Source organism: Gopherus evgoodei, chromosome 1, assembly GCF_007399415.2.
Source record: "Gopherus evgoodei ecotype Sinaloan lineage chromosome 1, rGopEvg1_v1.p, whole genome shotgun sequence".
Lineage (NCBI taxonomy): Eukaryota > Metazoa > Chordata > Testudines > Testudinidae > Gopherus > Gopherus evgoodei.
Window position 1 is genome coordinate 151967844 of NC_044322.1, and position 26510 is coordinate 151994353.

Here is a 26510-nt window from a genome sequence, read left to right on the forward strand (position 1 = left end):
CCAAATACATGGGCCCCGACCATACTTAAGGGCCCCTCTGGTACCTCTGCCAATTAATGAGATTCCATTCGAACGAATAGCTATGGACATAGTGGGGCCATTGAAGAAGTCGGCCCGGGGCCATCAATACATCCTGGTAGTACTAGATTATGCCACTCGATTCCCCGAGGCCATCCCCCTAAGGAATGCCATGTCCAAGACCATAGCTGAAGAGTTAGTCCAGATATTCTCCAGAATAGGGATACCTAAGGAGATCCTGACAGACCAAGGGACCCCCTTTGTTTCTAAACTGATGATGGACTTGTGTACCATGCTCCACATATGGACCCTCAGAACGTTGGTCTACCATCCCCAGACCGATGGCCTCGTTGAACGTTTTAATAGGACATTGAAGAGCCTGTTATGAAAGGTGATTAGCCGCGACGGAAAATGCGAGAGTAACGAGATGGTTCCTATCGCTTCAACCCTTCCACTTCACGGTGCGACACAGGTCGGGAGCCCAACATGGCAATGCGGATGGCCTGTTGAGGGTGCACTGCTTTCCGACCCAAGTAGCCCAACCCCGTAGTGTTGAGTGTGGGGGGGGGGATATGTGGCAAACTCAGGACACTTAGCTACCAAGAGAGGGGTAGTAATTAGTCCCAGAATGCTTAACCATGGAGCAATAAGGCTCAGCTGGAACAGGGGTTACCAGTTAGCTAATTAGTTTCAGCTGGCCCCAATGGCTGGAGACCTTTTTAAACCCTCCCTGGCAGGGAAGCAGGGGGGAGGAGAGAAGTAGAGTAGCTGCCAGCGAGTAGGGGCAGCTGAACTCTAAAACTTTTCTTGCGAGGCAGATTGCACTCTCCCCAGAAGGAGAGGACAACAGAATAAGGGCCTGACTGAGAAGGGATCAGCTAGACCCTGCGCGACTGTGAAGGGCTTTTGCTTTGCCCAAGCCTGTGTCTCCAAGGCTGAGAAGGACTGAGCTAGCAGAGGAGAGGCAGGTACTTTGCCACACATATGTATAAAAAGGTCAGTGTGTACTAATACTGCAACATTGTTTTGTCTTGTAGTTCGTGTAGTCTTCCATGTCAACTGAATATATAATCTCTAAGTATAATGTAATTGTGCCTTACTGCCTGTTATATTCTGTACTGCTTTCTTTCTTGCTTTACTGAATATACGGCAATCACCGAATTTTTTCTCAATAAATAAGACTTTGTTTTTGAAGAACTACTACTTGTATGACAATTCTTTAAGAGGAGGGCTATATCCGTGTCCTTTTCAAGGGTTAGTAAGATTAGCCTGCTCTGGAGACTCCTTTGCGGATCGAAGTCAAACCTCCTGGTAATACCCTGGCAATTCCTTTAGGGCAAGTCACCACCTTTCTGCCTATTTGGGCAGAATAAATTAACAATCAATTTATAATTATAGGTAGACCAGTATTGGAGTGCCTTGGGTCCACATTTTGGGGTAACACTTAGACATATTTTTTACTCCCCAATGTAACTGTCTCTTCTATATCATGATAAGACCAACAAGGTGATTTGTTAGGATACACAGTCTTAGTGAACTAATTTTATGTTTTAATAGTGGGTGGGTGGGTGGGGAAGGAGGGGATCTTCATGATCCCACCAGTCTCCTGTGGGAGAAGCAAAGCACCCAGTTGCTTTTGGTAGAGTCAGTGCATAGTTGCCAACATGTAAGTTCCTTGGGCAAGGACTGTCCTTTATTGTATGTTTCAGAGTGCCCAGCACATGTGAGTCCTTGATGCTAATTTGTACATGTACTTTATTAGTATTATTTTTATTAATGGCATTAGCAATTGTCTGAAATAGTGGACTGATGACTATCATGCTCCCCCAGTCACCAGAGCATCCTGGTGAATTTTAGTACTTAGTTCTTTTCAAATATTAACTAATTGCCATAGTACCTCTGTACAAAATGTAAGTACCTTTATGCCCATTTTATAAATAGAGAAACACAAATTAGGTGCCTTGATAAAGGCCACAGAGTGAGTCAGCATTATAACCTGGATTAAGATGACTGGAAAATCATACTTAATTAACTAGATGCTATTAGTGTCTCTCCATTTATCCAGAGGTCATCAGGTTGCTCCGCAAAGTAGGCAGCTCTGATGAAGTGAACAGGGGAGCTTGTTGATATCTGTGCCATCAGCAGCAATCTGAACAGCACGGCTCCCCATGGCTATGGAAGTCACCTGAGGGCCTTCCCAAAATTGAGGGGCTCATGGCCCTGGTTTGCAAGGGACACAAAGGCCAGTTCTTCGCCGTTATAGGGGGAGTTACGAATAACCCATGATGTTTAGGAAAGTCCATTACAAACTTTCAACCCCTGTGACAAATTATCCTATAATTCCAAGGCTGTGTTTGCAAGCAGATTGAGGTACAAGAAGTTTTCCAGGCAACTAGTTGATTCCCAGTTGCTGCTATATTGGACTCTGCTTTTGCCTGCATTCTGTACCCTGCACCCAACTCTGCTCCTTTTTTCTGCTCCGTTCCTGGCTCCTTCCTCAATCTTGTCTATGTTCCTGATCCCCACTGTGCTCCTACTCTGTGCCTCACCTCCAACCATCAGTTACCAGCGCTGTCTCTGATCCCCGGCTCCAAATTCTGACTGATTCTGGCTTGACCCTCGGCTCTGGCATTTGGTATCTGACCTTGGCTCCAAGTATGGCTCAACCCCGTACTTATTTCCCCAAGATAGACACCTGCTGTACCCACTAGACATGACTCCTGCTCTGACCAGTAGGCAAGACCACCTATGGCTGGATTCCTAACAATACCTAGTGGAGAAGTGTGTGTTTCACTGAAAATAATACCCAAAGTTGACAGACTTAATAGAAAGGTCAAGGACTGATCACTGTAAAACTTGCGTTGACATTGTTTATGCTTTTTTTTCTTTTTTCCCCCTGAGGATTAACAGTAGTCTGCAACTCCTTCCAGTACTATCAGTCCAAGATCTGTAAGAGGCAAAAAATTTGTTTTTTGAGGGGGGGAAATGAGGAGCACAAGAACTAAGCAAAGAATAGTGCTGATTTAATTTTATAGTTGTCATGAAGACAATTATGAAGCATACAGGAAAAATGAAAGGGCATGCCAAATTACAACCAATATTTCTGATTTGTTCCCAGATCCTGCACCTCAGCACCTCAATTGAGAATATTGTGAACTGAAACATCTTTGTGGGTGTTTGAGTGCCAATGACCACACCAAGCACACTGCTTTGCTTCACAGTTCCTACATCTGATATTCTGCAACCCATGACTTCCTAAACTGGAGCAGGGTTAGCTAAGATGATACTCATAAGGAACTTTAGAAGATCTTACAGGATACTTAGCTTCAGTAGCAGGGGTTTTTTTTGTTTTGTTTTTTTTGTTTTTTTTTTTAGTATAACACAATATTATGGGAAGTCTATATACTGTAGGAGTTAGGCTGTTAACATCACATCAGATCACTGATCTGTCATGGGTCTCACATTCATTGCAACAATTACACTATTAACATTCATTAAATAGGCAAAAAACATTGAAGAGAAGTAGCTACTGGGCACATACCACCTCTGCTTTTCAGAATTAAACATTTTGATGGTTACTTATTAAAATAACAAAGCATATTACATAATCCCCATAAAGGACTAAGAGCCAAGCTTTTAAAGGCATCCATATTTCTTTAAAAATCTGGCCCTAAGGGCCGATCTAATAGTGGTTCCTTTAGCTGTATTTTACTTACAGTGGATTTTAAAACATCAGATGCGGGAAGGAAACAGACGCAGACAGCTTGTGTGTTCAGGAAAGCGCCCCGTCGTAAGGCGTGGCAACCTTTTTATTCTTTCAGTTACAGCGTCATGCATAGCTTACAGCCTTGTTTACTTGTTTCGCATTGGTGGAGGACTCTTCCCCTTTTCCCCTTACCCGCTGCATGTGGGCAGAGCGTGCTATACTTTTTTAATTTTGTGATAATATGGAGTCAGCATTCTGAGGCGAATCAGCATTCTGTGGCAAAAGGGGGTTTTGCAGGGGGCGGTTTCTGGTGGCCTGCCAGCCAGGACCGATCCCTACAATCAGACAACACCAACTATCTGTATTTTAGTTGTCAATATATTAAGCAGGGCTTATCTGATTGAAATCCTATCTTTGGTACTGTACTATAAAAAGTAACCTTTTAACTGTAGGATCATTATGGCATTGAATCTGTGGGACTTCTGAATACCGTGTAATGTCATTACAACTGTACAGTGTTAAGATATCCCCTCTTTTTTAAATGAGTTACAGTAATTTTCTATTTACATCAAAATCATGCTGAATGGGCTAGACTTATAATTCTTTGAAGGTCTGTGAGCTGCTTGAAAATGTTCACATCTCAAGGGTTTATTCTTGTCCAAATTATTTAAATACTGAAACACAGTAGTAGCTGTTTAAATCTGCTCTGCCTGTAATTATCATCATCTATCTTTGGATATAAAAATTGCTTACTACACATCCCATACATACTCTGATGGATCACTGTTTCAGAAGGGAAAAAAATGAAAAACAGCTTGGCAAGCTGTTATCTTAGAGCTTTACACTTTTATTTATGCTATTACTGGTAGTCTGCAGAACATATAATAGTACTATTAAATTTGATTCCTCGATAGGTATCAAAATTCATCTAGGAATAATGACATTATAATGTCATTGACAGCATTCTGAAAACTGCCAGAGCCATAAATGATCCTCGTACCTTTGTTGTCAAAGCATTTCATTACCATACTCCTTGTCTGAAAAGATGTAATGTCCCAAATCAATGTCTTGCAATACATGCAGAAGCTAGTGTTAATAAACATGAAATATTATGGCCGTGCACAAAACATGCACCTCAGGTATCTGCAAGTGTTTCAGAATGTTGTCTCTTATTTGCTGAAGGCACATTATTCATTTCAATTTAAATGCCATAGTATTGGGGAATTAGATGCAGTAATGTTTAAAATGACTACTGTTCATATATGATAAAATTATAAACACTATGAACATGTTATTCTAGTATTTAAAAATATATCTTTATACTTTGATACACAACCACTCTTTCAGGGTCAAATAAGGTCATGTGATAATATATACAACTCTGAAGAGAGACAAGATTATATGCTGGGAATTACAGAGCATATTTTTCTTGATTTAATTCTATTGTTTTGTAAAATGTGAACACAAGGAAGCTAATCTGCAGAGCCTACTGTCCACACAGCAGTGTTGGTTATCCTTAACTGTGCAGTACTAGATTAAGTATGTATTATTCACCCTCCATTCCCCACCAGGTTTCATAGACATTACACAAAGGACAGACTATTAAAAAGTCTGGAGTCAGTGACCTCAGATATTCAGTTCTGCTGTCCAATATTCGCACAATAAAGCAACCCGGAAGGAAGGAAATTAGACATTTTTAGGGCAGACTCTTGCAGATTTTACAATGAATTGCAATAGTTACCTAGCACAGGTCTTTCTGTAAAACAATGTTAATGTACAACAGAAATATTCACAGGACAGACAAGGTCTAGGCCCAGCTTCAGTGGTACAAATCAACCAAAAAGCCAACTTAATTGGCCGTTGGAGTGGATCCTGGGGTGGATCCATCTTGGCTTCCCCAGTGCAGGTGCTGTGGGTGTGGGGTTGTGTGTGTGTGGGGTGGGGTGGGGTTGTCCTTTCTCCCAGTATAAAGGTAGGTTAAAGCCACTTTACAACCCCACTCCTCTCCTGAGCAAACCTTGTTTACTTATTCATACAACATTTTTAGGATGAATTTTTCATAAAAGGCCTGTATAGTTTTGTATCCACAATCAAGTCTAGGTGCAATTTTCAGAGCACAATCATTTGTGGATTCAAAGATAACACCACCTGATTTGTGGTCATACATGCTTTTATATCTGTAAAGTTGGGGAGATGTCTAAATTCTAACATTTGCATCTTCAACCAATTGCAAATATAACACTGCTGCTGCAAACTGAGAAGTCAGATTGAGCTCCCATAGAGAATTCAACTTCTTAAGATCAAATTGCTCTCCCAAGTTCACACGCTGTAACTTTCATGGGAGTCATGGGAGTTTATCTAAAAGCAGAATTTCTGTCTGATGTGTAAGGAATATAATACTATCATAAAAAGATAAATAATTGGGTAAAAACTTACAATTTCATCCACTGTGACTACAATTTGGGAATTGCTAAAGGTGATATTTGAAGAGCTGAGCATCAACACAGTGAATCAAATTCAGCCCTGGCACAAGCAAGCACAACTCCCCTTGACTTCAGTTGAAGTTGCATCCACTTGCACTGAGGTTGGATTTGGCCCTGTTTGTCAGGCTATTCATGCAGAGCTTAAGGATTTAGTGAATACTGTTAAGTGTAAGGGAAATTTTCTCTGACGCAGGTGCCCAATAGGTGCAGAGAACAAGTACTGTAGCCTATGCAGACTCTCTCTCTCTCCAGGTATTTACAACATCCTCCCCCTCCCCTTCTCTCTCTGAAATTGTTACTATGAGAGTAGTATGAAAAGATGGCATGTCCCAGAGGAAATTAGCTTGTATCATATCCTGGGCTGATGAAACAAGTGAGCAGCAGTCCTCTTTTGTTAAATCTTATTGCCCCTACTCAGCCCACATTATTGCAGATAATGGTCCCAGTGGTGGGGAATGTGGCAAATAAACAGGACAACCCACACAGAGCTGTCTCCCTTCACATTCAGCATACACACACTACTCATCTCAGGGTTTATGCGAGCCACGCCTTTTAAATCAGTTAATGCTGCACTGCACATGAATACAAAAGATTCTTAAGTTAGCTAATTATTCACTGGATAGTAAATAGGAAGCCAGCCACAGATCTGAAATTGGTGATTAGTGCAAAAAGAATAAGCATCTCTGCCTGGTTTACAAATCCATCTATACGCATCCCCAGACATATGCTTACTGTTACGACTATTGGGATATTTGTTAGGTCCAGTATGTAGTAGGGATTTTCTTGCTTTTGGTGACAAGTCCTCATCTCTTTTCAAAGACAGGACCAGGCTCTAGATAGTGCACTCTGCAAATAATGCACTACAACTGAAGCAACTGATGTACTGTTCTTTCTTACCGGCAGTAACCTGAACTTCATCCTGGACACTAGGTGTCTTATTTTTAGTGGTGATCGCATTTTTTGCTGCTGGCATAGCGGTTGTCCCAGGAACCACACCAGTTAACAGAACTTCCACTCGCTCCTCCACTCTGTTTCTGGCTCGACAGCAAACAACAGCTACAGGAAAGAAGGGATCAATTTTTGTAAAATGTTGCTTTCCTGAAAAATTAATTTATTGATTTTAACAAAATAACTAAAAATATAAGGGTGAGATATCTTTAGAAAGATGCTAACATCAGATATTCAATTACCCCAATGGGGACTGAGACAGTGAAGAGGAGCCAGTTTCACTGTTCCCTTCATATTCTGTCTGACAAAAACACATGGTAAGATGTTGCTCAATTTATTGAAAAAACATTCTGGACTAAGCAATTCATTTCCACAGCTGCTTCTCAAATAACACTTGAAAAGAAATCTCTGCAATTTCTTTGCAATTATGAAATTTAATTTAAATTCATTTAAAAATAAAAAGGTATAGTATCATTTAAAATATTTTAATTGGAAATAAAAATAGAAGCTAAAAAGAAATTCAAAAGAAAGTTAATGGTTGTGGAAACTGAAAATGAATTTTTTTATATATCTTAATTTAAGACCACATGCAGTTGCTCAGAGTTGAAGTTTTAGAGAACATTTAACACAATTTTAGAGAGCCATACCAAGATTTAAAATTTTGCAACTTGAGTTTCCCTTAAGTATCTGAAGCAAAGGAATTTTAACATAGAATGTGACTTTCGTGAATTCTGTCATTTTAATCCTCCCCTTATAAAATATTTCAATTTTCAATACAAGGGTGTTTTATCCGGTGTATTATAGTCTGTAAAACCCTTTTGATTACAATTCTTTCAACACCATGAAAGATTAGTAAATTAGATCTAGAAATTGAAGGGAACTATTATGTTCCCAGATAAAATTATTCAGAAATGTCCAGATGTCTCAAACGCTACATAGACTTGGACAAAGAGCTGGTTATCTGTTTCTCAGTTTTAAAATGTCAATGTTCTTTCCATCAAAATTATGCCCAAGTGAATATGAAAATAATTATTTCTTCTATGATTATGAAAAAGCCAAATATTTTTTTTATCCACACAGATGATTAGCAGTGACTTATAGTCACAAATTTTTAGGTTAGAAGGAGCAATAATCTAGTTTAACTTCCAGCATTATACAGTGCATAGAATTTTACCTAGTAGTGCCTGCACCAAGCCCATAACTTCTGTTTGGGCTACAGCATGTCTTTTAGAAAGACATCCAAACTGGATTTAAAGTCTTCAAGTGATGGAGAACCCATCACATCTCTTGATAAGTTATTTCAATGGCTAATTATCATCATTGTTTAAAATGCGGACCTTATTTCTAGCCTGAATTTACCTAGCTTCAGCTTCCAGGCACTGGATCTTGTTGTTCCTTTGTTTGATAGATTAAAGAGCCCTCTACTGTATTCTTCTCGTGTAGGTACCTATACAGCATGATCAAGTCACCTCTTAACCTTCTCTTTGATAAGCTAAGTAGATGTAGAGTCCCACATTTCTCACTATAAGGCAGGACTTCCAGAACTTGTATCATTCTTGTAGCTCCTTTCTGATCCCTTTCAAATTTTTCAACATACAGTACTTTTTGAAGTCTGGATACCAGAATGGGACAGTGTTCCCATAATGGTCTCACCATTACTGTAGACACGGGTAATATCACTTCCTTATTCCTACTTTGTATTTCCCTGTTTACATATTCAAGAATCACACCAGTCCTCTTTGCCATAGCATTGTACTAGAAGCTTCTGATCAGTTGGTTATTTACCAGAACTCTAAATCCTTTTCAGAGTCACTGGTTTCCAGGATACAGTTCCTGCATATGGTTCAATCACTGCTTTAGTGCCTCCTGGTGTCAGGTGAGGGAGTTTCGGGGGATTTTTACTCTCGCACACCCTCTAGTCAGTTGATCTGTTTCTGCGATAATCTTTTCTTGGTGAATTGCCCCTCTGGCCAGGGAACACTTAAATTCAATCTCCTTCCAGGGTTACAAAAGTCCAACTGAAAATTCAAAGATCCCAGTGATAATCCTGCCCCTGTTGAGCTTATCCACAGCCTATCCCTTGGACTCAGTCTCTGGACACTGCCTTTGGATAACGATTCGCCATTTAAGTTACCATTGGCGATCTAGCTGTTAGCTACTTTTTAATCTAATATGCACTATATTAATTTTATACAATGCTAATCTTTATAATCATGTAGCGTGGTACTAAGTCAAACACTTTACAGAATTCTATTGTGATGCGAATAAGGATGAGGCACTATCTAATCAACTAGAGCAACAGTTTGAAGTTTTGATATCACAGCCTGTAGTCTGTAGGAAATTTTAATTTTACTATTTCCAAAGAAAAACAATATAATCCTTATATTTAGGATAACAATTTAATGAGAAAAATAGATCTCTAGAAGATTACTTGCTATGGGCTCTAATCCTACAGTTGGTCAATGGGACATATATAATGGGATGTAAGTACATATGTAAAGTGCTTAAGTGCTTTCCTGAGTTGAGGCTTATATAGAAGCATAAAGTCCATTTATAACTCTAGACTGTGCAATGGAAAGAGAACTCACAGTATATATATAATTGTTACAAATTGTCATTAAATTCTATTGATATTCAGAATTAATGCAAAGATGTTGGTGTGAACTACAAATATGTATTGTGCATAATTTACATGGCAACAGAACCAGTTATAAATATTCTGAGTTTTCATAACAGCTTTTAGAAAATTAACATTTAAGATGTGACAGCTTCCGCTTACACAGAGTAGTATGTCACTTACGCAATGTATTAATGCTAACATTTTTAATGTATAGTTACCATACCGAGTGAAAACAATGGCCTAAAGAAGAGAGATATTTATCTCAAACTGCTGGTTTCATAGTACACTAAAGATTTAAAATAAGAACACAAGCATTCACCTTTGTACACATAGTTTTCATGCTAATGAGAAAAGTTATAATGGTGTCATACTAGGCACAAGTGGAATATTTAAGAATATTCTGCTTCACTCCTTTAATGAATAAAGAGGAAATTAGTGAGATGAAAGCTCTAATTAATATCACACTGGCATCTGACTGCAAGTTAAAGGTCCTTAAACAAATTAGAACAATGACAGTACAAATAATATCTATTCCTATTAAGTTCAATAATTTTAATCCTCAAGATGTCTCTCATTATCTTCCCACACTAATACAGGTTGTTTTTATTTGCCAAAAGGAGATTCAGTATAAAATTGACTAGCAAATTTTCAAGTGCCTTTATCTACGCACAGGCAGTGCTTTTATGATGGCTATTAGTGTCTGAACCAGTTCACAATGTCCATGTTATTTAACAGAATTTAAAGTAAACCAATTGTAAATTTATACTGTGATAAAGAAATAGATGTATTTAATTTAGTAGCAAATGAAGCTCTTTTTACTTCCAAAGTGAGCTAAAACAAAAATCCCATAAATATTAGTCTATATCAGTTAGTGCAAATTAATTTTCCCAGGAGTGTTATGGAAAAGTTAAAGTGATTACCAATCTTCCTTCAGAGTTTGCTTTAGGATAAGTATCAAAATTCTTCTGTCAGATTTACTCAGTGGACGCTGATTCAATATTCTGCTCTCTTCACATATTTGCAAAAGTGTTCTGGAAAAACAGGCTGACATAAACCTGTGTCAGCCTTTTGCATGATGCAAGTTCCAAGTGTTAGATGTCAAAAGGCAAGCAACTGTTTTGATTTTATTACAGTTCTTATGTTTGTGGCTTTTCAACTATTAAATACCTGTTGCTGATTTATATGGATGTGCTTCAGGAATTCCATGAATTGGGTAGATCCAGCATATTCCATGGATTTCCCCATTCTCTGACATGGTGATGCTGTTTGGAAATTCAAGTAAAATATATAATTAACTTGAACTAGCTGAGAAACTGGTGTTATTGATGTTAACTTAAAACTGTGGCCAAGACTAGGGACTTTGGGTGCCCAACTTGAGACATTGTGAAAGGCTTATTTAGTCTAAAGGGAAAAAATATGGAAATAATCCTTTCAGATATGTTTGTTATTTTGGTTTGTGGTCATATTTCTTGAGTTCTTTTATGGGTCTCACTCCCTTTTCTACTTTTATACTCAAATTATCCTGGACTTCAAAGTTCTCAATGTGCCTGATTATTTTCCATTCCCTTGCATCTTTTGCAATCATTAACAGCCATGCACAGAAGCTTCAAAGTGGATGTAAAATGGAACCAAATCAGAATGGTAGTGTTTTACACCCACTTTGCAAAGACATGACTTTATCACACAAGAGAATTGAGAATTGAGCTGTGTATTCAGGATATGAGAACACTTGGTCTGATCTGTTTTCACTTATATCAGTGAAAATGTGGAACAAGTTAATTGAATTTGGTAGTTATATTAGTGGAAAATCAGCAAAAATGGAATCAGAATAAGGCCAAATATATCTCTGATAATTGCTTTCACAAATATATCAAAAGGATATTTACTGATTCAAATTTAGAACGAATTCAAATTAGTTTAAAAAAATGGAAGAATCCAACTGTTGTTCATTTCTCTGCTATACCTAAAAGCAGTGGCAAGTAATTCTCTTGAGTTTCCAAATTTAAGAAAATGAAAGGCAGGTGTTCAAGCTAACAGAGTTCTAGCTACCATTGCAGTTCTTCATTCAGATGTCTAAACACTTACATTGAAATGTCTCTCAGAATGGACAGATTTCTGCCAACAAAAACACAAATACAATTCCATCTGAAGGCAATAGGACTGGGGGGGCAACCCGTCAGAAGTAGTGTGCTGAGTCATCATTTATTCACTCTAATTGAAGGTTTCGTGTGCCAGTCATACATTTTAACATTCTTAGAAGGTCTCTTTCTATTAGTCTATAATATATAACTAAACTATTGTTGTATGTAAAGTGAATAAGGTTTTTAAAATGTTTAAGAAGCTTCATTTAAAATTAAATTAAAATGCAAAGCCCCCCGGACCGGTGACCAGGACCCGGGCAGTGTGAGTGCCACTGAAAATCAACTTGAGTGCCGCCTTGGGCACACGTGCCATAGGTTGCCTACCCCTGCAATAGGAGTTGCATTCATATATCTGAGGAAAAAAATATGACTGACCATTGGCTGAAAATGTTCAACAGTGATTTTTTCCTATCACAGTAATTACCTTTTCAGTTCTTTGTTTAATTCAGCAGGATCATCATAGGGCCAGTTTTCACCATTTTCCTTCACTACATGAACAATCACCACAGCTTCATACAATTTCATTATGTCAGGCACAAACAACACTGGAATGTCCAGTTTACCTTTTGGAGGTAGTGGGATTGCTGTAAAATAATACAACAGTTTGTCACTAAGGTGGAAAAAGCTTTGAGTCATTTAGTCACTTTCTATTTATACATTTCTCTTTGTCTAGTCCACAGAATATTTAGTTTGGCCTTTATCATAAAGGACTATTTTCTCAATTAGAATGAAATTATTTTAACCTTTTATTGCAAGAAGTCAAATAATGCTCACAATGAAATGGACAAATGCATGCTTTACTTAATACCCCAGCTCCTGGAGACAAGTGCTTACATGAAAATCCCAGCTCTCACATAAAAAAAACACGAACTCCCCCCCCCAAAGTTTTAACCTTAATAGTTGTGGAGAAAAGCTTGCAAATGTGACCAGAAGGCACCTTGCTGGCTCAAAAACCTGGAGGTGAATTAAAAACCCAAATATGTATTTAAGTAATAATTTTAAGGTGATCCCATGATCTTTTGGGGTCTGACTCATGAATTTTGAAAGTCTGGACTTAATACTATAAAGAGTCTAACATTATGTATAAAGATCCAATCAAAACCAATCCTTTATAAGTGTCATATCTACACATGGCTAAACTGTTTCTTTTTTCTGGTTCGCCTTTATTTAATGATAAATATTTTGTATGAGAGGAAATAATTAGTACATTTGGACAGGTGACTGAACAATATAAAATACATAACGCAACTTTAAAAACATGCTACTAAAACTAGTTTGATATTTTAGATTTTATCCATTAACATCACACTTTAGATTATTTCATGCTCTATGTTTAAGTTGCGTATCACTTACTTTGACAACTATTTCCTTTTAATATATTTTAATATGATTTAATTCCATGTTTGCAATTGATTTTGCTCACTGTATATTTCATCCCATGTTGCAGGTTGCATTTCTCCCAGAGCCCTTGTTTGTACCTCCCCTTTTTAATTCTTGACCTTCTCAGCATTCTTAAAAGCCTACAATGACAATCATTTATAGAAGTGGACAGTGCTTAATTTGTAATGAAAGAGGTGCCGGGGCTAAAGCAATCTTTTTTTACATTCATAACTGATGCAATAAGCCTAGAGGTGCCAGGGCTCAGCCCAGCACAAGCCCTGGAAGTGTCCCATCTTATAGTGAAACCTGACCCTAAACACTCTACTTAGTATGCCATTTTGGAGAGACAGCTTTACATAGATTCACAGATTTTAAGGTTAAAAGACACCATTGTCATCATCCAGTCTGAGTTCCCGCACAGCACATACCATATGACTTCCCTGAGTTTTTTGTTTGTTTGTTTCTTTGTATTTGTACTATAACATACAGCATTTTCTCTCATATTGTTGGAACCGTTCTTCACTGTCAGAAATTCTTTGAAAATAAAAAACATATCACTAGAATAAAAGTTAACAGATGAACAAATTAGTTATGAGGTTTTAACTATTGAAACTTCAAGTGGAATACTCAAATTCTGTACTGGGCGCTTTAAATCACTATTTTGAACAATCTTTTGATTACACAGAAATGTTTACCTACCAAACTTTTATTTGAAATTTATAAATTGTAAAAACAGGCATAATTTTTCCAGCCTTCCCAGAAGAAAATCTTCTAAAGAGGGTCATCTGAGTATGATCTTCATTTTAGTAATGGTATTATTTTATCCTGGGAGATTCATGTTTAATCATTTAGATGGTAATACGTTTCTTCTCCATGCAGCTTGATTTTTGGTCTGTAGCAAAGCTGGTAGAAATGGTCTGAATCTAGCAGTGAAATAAGTACTTGGAAACAAAGTAACAGTACACATGCTCTTTCCTAGTACTCAATTAAATACTAGGTTTGAATTTCTACTAACTCATTTTCTAAATACTGTATTTTGTGTCAAGAGTTTGTGTTTTTTAAAAGATTAAGTCATCAAGATCTTAATTTCTGTTAAACAAGTTAAAATATAAATTTGTACAATGCTAGGACTATTCCTGCAGAAATGAATGGATATACTATGGGCTAGATTCTGAAGGGTAACCAGATTTCACAGAGTGAAGTCAGTGAGTGTGTGTGTACATGCACACACACATATTGCTCACTTTTACTCTCTCCGGCTCTTGCTCCAGCTCTGTGCATGCTGGGACCCCTGCTCTATGTTAAAAGAGGAGTAAGACCTGCTCTAACTTGTTCAGTCTGCAGTAGTTTTAACACAAAGCACCAAATGCTACTGTACAGCTAAACTTACTGACCTTTGCCACATACAACAATCTACAGAAGTTCGAGAGACGGAATGTGCCTGCCAGGTTCAGGGCTTCTGCCCCTCTCCTGCTGAAGCCCCGAGCACTGGCAGATGGGCTCCACAGGGTTGATGCCCTGAAACCCCCATCCCCACAAGGCAGAAGTCCCTAGCCTCACCAACCTGCCACAGGGCAGAAGCCCTAAGCTGGTACCCCTGCTCTATGTTAAAAGAGGAGTCTGGTAGGTGGAGAATGAGGGAGCGTGGAGGGCTCCATGAGCTACATTTTAACTGTAAAAGAGCCACATGTGGCTTGCAAGCCACATTTTGGGCGTCCCTGCTCAGAATACGGTTAGCCCCTAAGGCACTCAAATGCTGTATGCTATATGAAGTGTTGTTTTGGTTGACCTTGTCTGTGAAGACCGAAATGCAAAAAGCATTGAGTAGTTCAGCTTTTTCCACATCATCTGTCACTATGTTGCCTCCTCCATTCAGTAAGGGTCCCACACTTTCCCTGACCTTCTTGACATCATAGATAAAAGTCTACATTGCAGAAATCATCATCACAAATGACATCCTAGCCAGCAGTTTCAGCATAGACTAAATGGGCCTGGAGAATGAACTATTTTAAAGTGCACCAGGGTTGAAACACATTGGTAAGGCAATTTGGGATAGCTTGTGTTGGCACTACCCAAGTTGTGACCATCCGTACCGTATTTCTGTCACCCTTCAATTGCACTTAGCACTTTTAAAAAATGGAGACCTTTGTTTAATCTGTAATATCTTGGCTTGGAAAGATTAGTTTTTTGTTTGTAAATGTCTAAATTTCATTGTACGTGCTGAAACTGATGAGAAAATATTTCCACTGATAACTGAAATTTATAGATCGATAAAGTAAGAAATAGTGCTTGCAACATTATTAGTTTGATTTAAGGATATCTACTTTGCATATTTTGACATACGATGTTGTGTTTTAAAGATCATAAAGCTTTAACTTTTGAATCTCAATATCTGCTGTCATTAAATAATTATTGTCTGACACCTCCCCCCAATTACTTTGTACAACTGTGGAAATTTAAAGAGATATAAATTGAGAAAAAAGAGTCAGAATAAACAGATATTAGACATTTTTGGTAGACATTTTTCTGCTGTTTAATACTATATGTTACACTTTTTTTGAACATGAAGTCTCTATTCCTGAGAACCACCTAGGAGTCATGACTTGAATAGCAGAACTTCCACTGTGGGGTGAAGCATCTGACAAGCATGCTGAGACACCAGATGGCAACTGGTTGGAAGTTTCATCCGTGGAAGAGGAGCAAGTTAAATGAGCTAAGGACACCAAATTTGTCTTAGCCAGATTGGTGCAACTAAAATGACCCTGACCTTGTCTCATTTGATTTTTTTTCAGTACTTTCAAAAGAAATGGTGTTGAGGGATATGCATAAATAAGGGGTCTCGCTCTCCCTCCCTCAAGCAAAATTTCATGCACTGTGTGTTGGCAGTGATTGCATACAAGTCTACCTTAGGAAACTCCCAAGTTAAGGGTTTGTTGTTGAGGACTCATGAGTGTAGCTCCCATTTAATTTTCGGAGAAGTGTCTGCTGAGCTCATTGGCCATGCTGTTTTGAATACCTGGAAGGTAAGAAGCTGAGATGACTATCTGATTGGCTATGCACCAAATCCAGAGTTTATTGCTTTGCACAGAGTGTGGGGGAACATGCCCCTGCCTATTGATATAAAACATCCAGGCCACACTGTTTGTTATGATCTTGTCTGATTTGACTCTTATCTTATCAGAGGAAGGAAGTTAAGGTAAGCATTTCTGACTTCTCTCAACTCTAGAAGTTTGATGTGGAGAAGCTGCTCTTGGGATGATGATTTGCCCTGTATTGTGAGAGGCATCAGATGTTGGCCCCCACTGCAACAGGGAAGCATCTCATATTGCCATAATGCAAGGGGAATAATGAATATGTGGGACTCCTGCACAGACCCGGAGACGGTCTTTCCACCAGCTGAGTGACAGCAGAATACAGACACTTGCTTGTCCAGTCTATGCTTGTTCAGTATATAGACAGTCCTGAGCCATCCCTGAAAGCATCAAAGATGTAACTTGATGCTTAGGGTTACAAAAACACAAGCTTCCATATTTCTCAATAATTGAAGACAATTCCTTACTGAGGTTTGAGGGCTGAGATGAATCTTTGAGATGAGATTCTTTAGGATGAAAAATCTGTCTGTAGGTAAGTTAGCCCAGGCTGCCACCAAATCCAGAGAATCTCCTGTGAAATCTATATTCTATACTGGTGTCAGAGCAGACTTCTCAAGATTTAGTTGGAGGCCTAGTCGGTGGAATAATAAGCTTGTCATTTGTACTGCTGACCACACCTCTTGATAAGTTTGGCAACTGAGCAATCAATCATCGAGGTAAGGGAAAACAATTATCTTTAAACAACGAAGTTGGGTGGCTACAAAGACCATGATCTGTGAAAATACCTTTAGGCAGAGGAGAGGCTGAAAGGGAGAATGCAACACTACTAGTGGTTGACTACAAAGTGAAGAAACCTCTTGTGAGAGGGATGAATTGTGACATGAAATTAGGGGTCTTGAAGGTGATGGGGCAAGGCCAGATGCCTCCAGTAAAGTAGTGAGGAACAGGTATGTTAGCCCCAGGCTAAACAAATCCCTGGTACCATGGTAAGCAAATGGCAGTTGCTCCAGGTTAATCAAGTCACCTGGGGCTGATTAAGATCCTTCTAGAAGGCAGTGGAGATAGCTACATTGATTGGGACACCTGAAGCCAATCAAGGGCTGGCTGGAACTAGTTAAAAGCCTCCCAGTTAGTCAGTGAGGTGCGTGTGTGAGGAGTTGGGAGCAAGAGATGCAAGAAGCTGAGAGGGAGAGGGTGTGCTGCTGAAGGACTGAGGAGTACAAGCATTATCAGACACCAAGAGGAAGGTCCTGTGGTGAGGATAAAGAAGGTGTTTGGAGGAGGCCATGGGGAAGTAGCCCAGGAAGTTGTAGCTGTCATGCAGCTGTTACAGGAGGCACTATAGACAGCTGCAATGCACAGGGCCCTGGGCTGGAACCCGGAGTAGAGGGCAGGCCCGGGTTCCCCCAAAACCTCCCAACTCCTGATCAGACACAGGAGGAGCTGACCCAGACTGTGGGTTCCACCAGAGGGGAAGATCACTGAGGTGAGCAAATCCGCTAATAAGTGCAGGACCCACCAAGGTAGAGGAGGAACTTTGTCACAAAGGTCAAGAATCACAAACTAATCCCTGGAATCCATGGAGGGAATTATAGGTGAAAGGGTCGCCATCCTAAATCTATGTTTTACATGGTTGTTCAGACATCTAATATCGGTCTCTCTCACCATGGTTCTTTTTTGGAACCAGAAAGTACTTGGAATAAAACCCCTTTCCCCTGTATTGCACAGAAATGAGATCTATAGATCCTAAGTTTGGAAGAGAATTGACCTCCTGTCTCAGCAAGAGGAGTCCCTGAAAAGGGACAGGGAAGAGGTGTTTGGGGGGAGGGTGGAAGTGAAATGGATGGGATAACTAGATGTTACTACCTCCAAAACCCATTTGTCGCATGTTATGCTCTCCCACAGAGCTCAAAATTGGGAGAGATGGTTTCCAAAGGGGGAAAGGAGACTGGGATGGTGGAGCAGTAAATCCCTGTTGAGTGAGTGATCCAGACTCTTGATCAAACCATCAAAACTGATGCTTGGATGACACAGAAGGCTAGGATGAGGGAGTCGTTGCAGTAGCTGGCTTCTTTTTAAAATATCTAGGCCTCTTGGCCAGTGGCTCGTGTGGCCTATAGAAGGTAGAATAATGGAGTGGAAAAGATCTCTACATCATCTGAGTCTTGCTAATCTTTCTCTGTTTGCAGGCATATAGTTCTGAGAGATCAGAGCATGGCCCTCAAGTCCTTCAAGGTGTGAATGATAGAATCACAGTAAGTGTAGGACTGGAAGGGACCTCAAGAAGTCTTCTAGTTCAGTACACTGAACTCAAGGCAGGACTAAGTATTATCTAGACCAATGGTTCTCAAACTAGGACCACCGCTTGTTCAAGGAAAGCTCCTGTCGGGCCAGGCCGATTTGTTTACCTGCCGCGTCCACAGGTTCAGCAGATCGCAGCTTCCAGTGGCCGCGGTTCACTGCTCCAGGCCAATGGGAGCGGCAGAAAGAGACAGGGGCTGAGGGACGTACTGGCTGCCACTTCCCGCCGCTCCCATTGGCCTGGAGCAATGAACTGTGGCCACTGAGAGCTGTGATCGGCCGAACCTGCAGAAGCAGCACGTAAACAAACTGGCCTGGCCCGCCAGGGGCTTTCCCTGAACAAGCAGCGGCTTTAGTTTGAGAACCACTGATCTAGACCATCCTTGACAGGTGTTTGTCTAACCTGTTCTTAAAAATCTCCAATGATGGAGATTCTACAACCTCCCTTGGCAATTTATTCTCGTGCTTAACCACTCTGACAGTGAGGAAGTTTTTCCTAATATCCAACCAAAACTGCTCTTGCTGCAATTTAAGCCCATTGCTTTTTATCCTGTATTCATGTTAAAGAGAACATTTCTCTCTCTCCTCGTTGTACCTGAAAACTGTTATAATGTCCCTCCTTAATCTTCTAAACAGGCCTTATTTTTTCAATCTCCCTTCATAGGTCATGTTTTCTAGACCTTTAATCATTTTTGTTGTTCTTCTCTGGACTTTCTCCAATTTGTCTGCATCTTTCCTGAAATGTGGAACCCAGAATTGGACATAATACTCCAGTTGAAGCCTAATCAGTGTGGAGCAGAGCAGAAGAATTACCTCTCATGTCTTGCTTCCAACACTCCCGGTTGTACATCCTAGAATGATATTTGGATTTTTTTCAACAGTGTTTACACTGTTGACTTATATTTAGCTTGTGGTTCATTATGACCCTCAGATCCCTTTCTGCAGTACACCCTTCTGGCCAGTCATGTCCCATTTTGTATGTGCGCAACTGATTGTCCTTCCTAAATGGAGTACTTTGCATTAGTTCTTATTGAATTACATCATATTTACTCCAGACCATTTCTCCAATCTGTACAGATCATTTTGAATTTTAATCCTATCTGCCAAAGCTCTTGTAACCCCTCCCAGCTTGGTATCATCTGCAAACTTCAAAAGTGTCCTTTCTATGCCATTATCTAAATAATTGATGAAGATATTGAACAGAACAGGAAGATATTGAACAGGACCCCGTTTGATATGCTCTTCCGGCTTGACTGTGAACTACTGATTACTATTCTCTGGGAACAGTTTTCCAGCCAGTTATGCACCCACCTTATAGTAGCTCAATCTAGTATTTCCGAGTTTGTTTATGAGAAGGTCACGTGAGATAGTATAAAAAACCTTACTAATATCAAGATATACCACACATCTACTGCTTCTCATAAGGCTTGTTATCCTTTCAAAGAAAGCTACTAAGTTGCTCTGATATGATTTCTTCTTGACAAATCCATGCTGACGGCTACTTATTACTTTATTATCTTCTAGGTGTTTGCAAATTGATTGTTAGTTATTTGCTCCATTACCTTTCTAAGTACAGAAGCTAAGCTGACTGGTCTGTAATTTCCCAGGTTGTCTTTTATTCCCCTTTTTATAGATTGGTACTATATTTTTCCAGTCCTTCTCTTGCCATACTTCCTATCTTTCTACACAGCAGGACAGTTTGGTTTTGTGCCCTTAATAATTTTTCTCTGGAAAAATTGCCAACTCTCTTGAACTGTTTTTCCTATTAGACTTGCTTCCCATGGGATCTTAGCTACCAACTCCCTGAGTTTTCTAAAGGCTGCCTTCTTGAAATCCATTATCTTTATTGTGTTTTCCCTCCCACTATTCCTTAGCATCATGAACTCATCATTTCATGATCACTGTCACCCAACCTACCTTCCATTTTCAAAATCTTAACCATCTCCTCCCTATTTGTCAAAATGAAATCTAGAACAGCATCTCCCCTAGTAGCTTTCTCCACCTCCTGAAATAAAAAACTGTCTCCAATACATTCCAAGAACTTGTTGGATAATGTGTGCCCTGCTGTGTTATTTTCCCAATAGATGTCTGGGTAGTTGAAGTAGCACAGGGTAGTAGTCAGAGGGTTGGATGATCCTCAACAATCCGTCCCGTACCATCTCGGATGTGAGCCCCTGGCAGGCAACATACCTTCTAGGATGCCATGTCAGGATGACAGATGAGTGCCTCCGGTCCCCTCAAAAGAGAGTCACCAATCACCACTACCCTACATTTCCTGCTGGGAGTGGTGTCTGTGATCCTCCCAGTCTCGGGGGGGTGCCTGGCTTCTTCGCTTTTGGTGGTGATTCCTGATTGATCGTTACCGGGACAGCATAACTGTTCATCACCGAGGATGGGTTGGAAGTAGGGGCAGAGCACTGCCTGCTGCCAGAAGTAACCAGCAGCCAGTATCCTCCCTGTGACAGAGCCATATCATCCTCCCTGCGGATATGACAGAAGTCCTATCTAGCTGGATAGCTTCCTCAGCTTTGGACATCTCCATATGAATACTCTCAATGAATTCCCTGTGTGCATGGATGCTCCTCAGTCGATCATCCACCTCCTGTAGCTCTTCTACCTGCTTCCTGAGAGATTCCACCAGCAGACATCTTTCACAGTGGATGGATTCCCTCAGCCTGGCTTTCTGAGAATGGGAAATGCAGACCATAGTCTCTGCAAATCCACACCAGGATCTGAGTAGAGGCATCCATAGTTGGGTTGTCTGTCTGGATATAGGCGCAGGTGGAAGAGACAGGAGCAGCATTGGCACTGGCGATGCGGCTTTTCCTAACCATAGCAATTATATTATGACTTCCTCTTATGAACTCCCCTGTTTGCTGCTCTTGCTCACTAGCTCCCCTGGGTTGGTTAACCTCTTTCTTTTAAGGCCTTCTCTCCAAGGTCAGCCCTACGGCCTCGTTAGTCACATAGGGGGAGGATGATCACAAGGCTGATCGAGGCTGATCAAAGATGATCCTTGGAACAAAGGCTCAAACAGTGAAGGGAATCATCAGCAGACTCTGAAAACAATTTGTGACCATCAAAAGTGAGATCTTCAGCGGTACTTTGCACCTTGCTACGAAAGCCCAACAGTGGTGGCCAAGATGCTTGTCTCATGACTATGGCAATGGAAATGGACCAAGCTGCAGTATCAGCTGCATCTAGGGAGGCCTGCAATGAAGTCATTGCTAAAAGCTGACCTTCCTGTATGATGGCCTTGAATTGCTCATGATGCTCCTCTGGTAGAGATTCAATAAAGGTGTTACATTTTTTTGTTGTTCAAATGGTCATACTCTGATGTAGGCACCTGATGGTTTACTATTCGAAATTGCAGTGTTGCCAAGGAGTAACTCTTACAACGAAAGAGGTCAAAACTCTTCTGGTCCTTATATCAGGAGTACACATAGCTTTGCGTTATATACCACATTCATTAATTGCTTCTGCTACCAGAGGGTTTAGTGAAGGATGAGAGAATAAAAACTCACTCTCTGTCTGGGATGTAATATTTTTTAATCCGCATGCTTACAAGTAGGTGATGGTGTAGTTGTAGTCTGCCAGCTCGTCTTAGTATGGTCCACTAAAGCCTAATTGACAAGGATGGCTACCCATGTGGAAGATGAAGTGTGTAAAATGTCCAGGAGTTTATTATGGGAATCCTGAACTCTTCTAAAGTTATTTGGAACATATCGCTTCATCAGCTCCTGAAACTGTCAGAAGTCATTTGCCATGGAAGGTGGCGTAGGCATTACGGTCTCATCAAATGATTATGATGATAATATTTCTGAGAGTTGACAGCCCTCGGTTCCTGTTCCTCAATAGTCAGTTCCAGGGCTGAACTCAGGGAAAATGGCACCCTGAGCGAACTTGCATTTTGGCGCCACTCCCATTATCCCTGCCCTCCACAGGCACCCTGCCCATCACCGCTGGGCCCCACTGCCTCCCCCAGTGTTTAATTTGTATTGAGAAAGATGCCAGAGCTCAGCCCTGGCACAAATTAAGCACTGGCAAAGTGGCCTGATATTGGAAGCTGCTGGCCAGACACCCAGCTCTGAAGGCAACTTCACCACCAGCAGCAGCACAGAAGTAAGGGTGGTATACTGCCATCCTCGCTCTGCTCTGTTGCTGTGGCTTGTGGTGCCTGGGGCTCAGCATGTGGCTCCAGGCAGGCTTTGCATTGTCACACAGAGGCTGCATCTTGCCAGAGCCCACAGCCCTCCTGCAGACCTCTGGCCACTCCTGGCTTACTAGGACACCATTTCAGATTTTGGTGGAGATGCGGGGAGGCAACTTTAACCGTGATTCCAGGGAATACTTAGGCACCTGAAAACTCTTGGGTTTTTTACAGATAACTTAGAAATTAGCTGTTGATGTCACTGTACCCATACACAAATATACAAACGTATTTTCATCAGTAATAATTGAAATTTACAGATAGGGAAATCCAGAAAAATGCTGCTTGAGAACTTGTTGAAGTCAAAATTCAGGGATACAAACTTCTGAATTAGAAACTAGTGAATGATTAGTTACATCAACAAATCATTTCTGGTTTTAGGATATTTATTTTGTAAATCTTGACATGTGATATTGACACTTAGTGGTTTTTGCAGTATTGTTGTAGTCATGTTCATACTAGGATATGAGAGCCTCAAGGCGGGTGAGGTAATATCTTTAATTGTACTAACTTTGGTTGGTGAAAGAGAAACTCTCAAACCTAGAGAGCTCTTCTCCAGGTCTCTGGAGCACAAAAACTTGTCTCTTTCACCAACCAAAGGTGGCCCAAACAAAGATATTACCTCACCCACCTTGTCTCTCTGTTTGTGTTGTACAGCTTTAAAGCCTGAACTCATTGAATCTCAACTTCTATTGCCATTAAAAAAAAAATCTGGCCTCCCCCCATAACCTCCTACACTTGTGAAAATTAAAAATTATAACAATACAAAAAAGCTTGAAAATAAACAATTGATATTACACATCAAACTAATAAAAACTGCACTCTACCAAGCCTATTTACAAGCCACCAGGGCATCAGGACGGCAGCAGGGGGAGGGAGGGGACAGAGCCTATCCCCACTAGAGTTATGTTCCAGTTCAAGGGCCTGAAACTGTAAGTCACTATCACACATTGTCCTCACTCTAACAGCAGGACCCCCAGCAACTTCCAGAGGATGAACAAGGTTTGCAGGATATTGGACTAAATCAGAGATGTGAGTAAAAAAATGAGCTTATTTATTCTTGATGCAGTATAGAAATGTGCACAGCACTTTGCCCAACAGCTTAGATAAGGCCCTGCCCCAATGAATTTCAGTATACTGTTAAGTACAACTAGTAGAAACAGATAGTTACAAACAGAAAGTCTGATGGTAGGGATAGGCAATCAAGAACCGAAAGAAAGAGAGATGGGTTTCGAGAAGGTTAAAGCAGGAAGGCACCACCTACTTAACGGTTAATCTGCCATTAAAACGGAACTACAGAACCACTGTGCTGGGAACATTCCTGGGACAGGGCACAGTGCAGTGAATCCACATGCTACTCCTCTACCTACTGTGGCTCCCACTCCCCCTTCTGTTCAGAATGGGGGTGGGGAGAGGCACATGGGGGAGTGATCTCATACCTATTTATCTACTGTGCACCCACCTGCCTGACTTTGGGGAGGCAGCCCCTGGGACCAAGCCAATGAAGCTTCTGAGCCAGGGAAGCAGAGAGGATCCTTACCTCCCCCCTCCCTACAGCTCCCAGCTATTTGATGCACTTGCTGTTTGTTTGCCTCTCTCCATCCCGAACTCCAGCAATTGTGGTGGAGGGGGATGGGGGGAGGTGAGGGGTTGGCAGGCAAACCCTACAGGTACCCTACAGGGAGTGGGGAGGGGAACTCAGCAGGCAATCCCTGACAGAAAACTGGGGGACATGTGACCCTGTGTGCCCCCCCCATGTGTCATCTCTCTGCAGGGGAGGAATGGTAGCAGGCTGCAGCATCCAGGTTAGTGAGGTGTTCACCTCTGCAGAGCTAAGTGTGTGCTCCCCAACCTGCTAGCAGTGACAGGAGAAAGAGAAAATCCTTTCCTGGACAAGTATGAGGCTCTTAGGGGATGACAGTGCGGGCCCATCCAGTCCCCCACCACAACCTAGATAGCAGGGAGGCTGCCCCATGCCCCCTGCTGGGACACATAGAGGCAAGCTGCTGGCACACACACACCCCTCGTCCCCCACCCCCGAACCTCAGCCGCCCAGCCCAGAGATCAGATCGGGAGCCTCTTCCAGCCCAACTCCAGGCCTGGTTTCTAAGGCAGGGAGCCTTCTATCCCAGGAGAGGGGGGAGCCCCGGGCACCCCCTGCTCCCACTGGAGGAGTTACCTGGCTGAGTGCCTAGCCAAGGTGCAGCTTGGGTCCGCCCTCTCCAGTGCTGCCTGCCTCTGTAAGCCCAACTGGCTCTTGGTTGGCAGATCAGGTCAGGTCACATGAGGTATCAAAATATGCCCCCTTTAGCTCATCGCCCTGCGCTTTCGCTCCCATTGCCCAGGTCAAAGGCTGGCCCTGGTCAACTCTTTTGGTTGAGATGGAGGGAGTGGAGCTGGAGTGAATGTTATGCTCCCTACGGGAGTGAATAGAAGATAAATGGCACAAGGGGTCCCAGTAAGGCCACCGGAGGGCTCACAGGACACAGCAGGAGGCATCAACTATTGATCTTACCAGGTTAATGGGGGTTGAAGTCTTCTGTCCTCCGTCTATGTTAGTGTGGGTAGCAGAATGATGTCAAACATAATAAACAGGAGAATTCTGTACAGAAATCTGAGATTCAGAACAGTCATCCTCAACATAATCCAGAGGGGATGGCAACTGCTCATCTTGGATATAGGAAGTCATGAGTAAGATGGTATAGATGAAAGATGCAGAGTCAGTGACCCAGCAAATCTCGATTCAAGTAGCTGTCCAGTACTGGTAAGTAATGGTGATTCCAACTCATGGGAGACAAGGAGGTCCTTTGAGAATCGCAGCTGCCATTGGTATATAAGCGTAAGATAGATAAGATCCTGTGGAGGCTGGATTCAGTACTGATGCTACGGATGCCGAACGCTTGGTGTAAGAACGTCCAAGGTCAGGCTTCACTGATACAAATGCAGAGGTACTTAATGATGGTATAGGTACTAGGGGTACAGCAAGATCTGGTGGTGCAGATCTCTTTGAGGAAGAATCTCTATCAGCCTTGGTATAGTGGTCCACAATTGAAGAAGTCCTCGGTGCCAAGTCCTGTTTGTAGTATGACTCTTACATGACACTTTAGATGCCTTCACAGTACTGAAGCCAATTAGAGCCTTTATGGAATTTCATCTGGGACCTGAGGTCTCTGGAGCTATCTTGTGAGTTGATGTAAAGTTTTCTGTATCATCGACACCAATGCAGATGCTACCTTGCCTGAGGCATTTGATGACGGAGACCCTGAGGTGGACATAGCAGCAGTGCTTGTTTCCCTCAAGGCTCTCAGTGACTGGGATCCTGAGGTAGATGGGGCACTAACTACTTGAAGACTTGGGTATGGGGGGTTGTCAGAACCAAGGCCAGAAGCTGGTCTTAGGGCTTTCTCTGTCATCAGTAATTAAACTTGATCTCCCTGTTTTTCTGAGATCTCATTTTGAAGGTGTAGATTTTGCACTTACTGGGGATATGACTGACTCCCAAACAGTGAAGACGCTGAGAATGCCCATAACTGACTGGGATAGATTCCAGGCAGGAAAGAGTCTTCGTAAAACCCAAGGATCCTGGCATTCCCCAGAACTAAAGTTCAGAA

The 26510-nt window shown here is 41.3% G+C and overlaps 1 protein-coding gene across 1 annotated transcript in view; it reads right to left on the reverse strand.

The window, feature by feature from the left end:
- Window positions 1-26510, reverse strand: part of CFAP47 (cilia and flagella associated protein 47) — a 681124-nt gene that overhangs the window by 62028 nt on the left and 592586 nt on the right. The window contains 3 exon segments of the mRNA XM_030575652.1: window positions 7105-7263; window positions 10943-11037; window positions 12341-12500. Coding sequence (XP_030431512.1) covers window positions 7105-7263; window positions 10943-11037; window positions 12341-12500 — 414 coding nt within the window.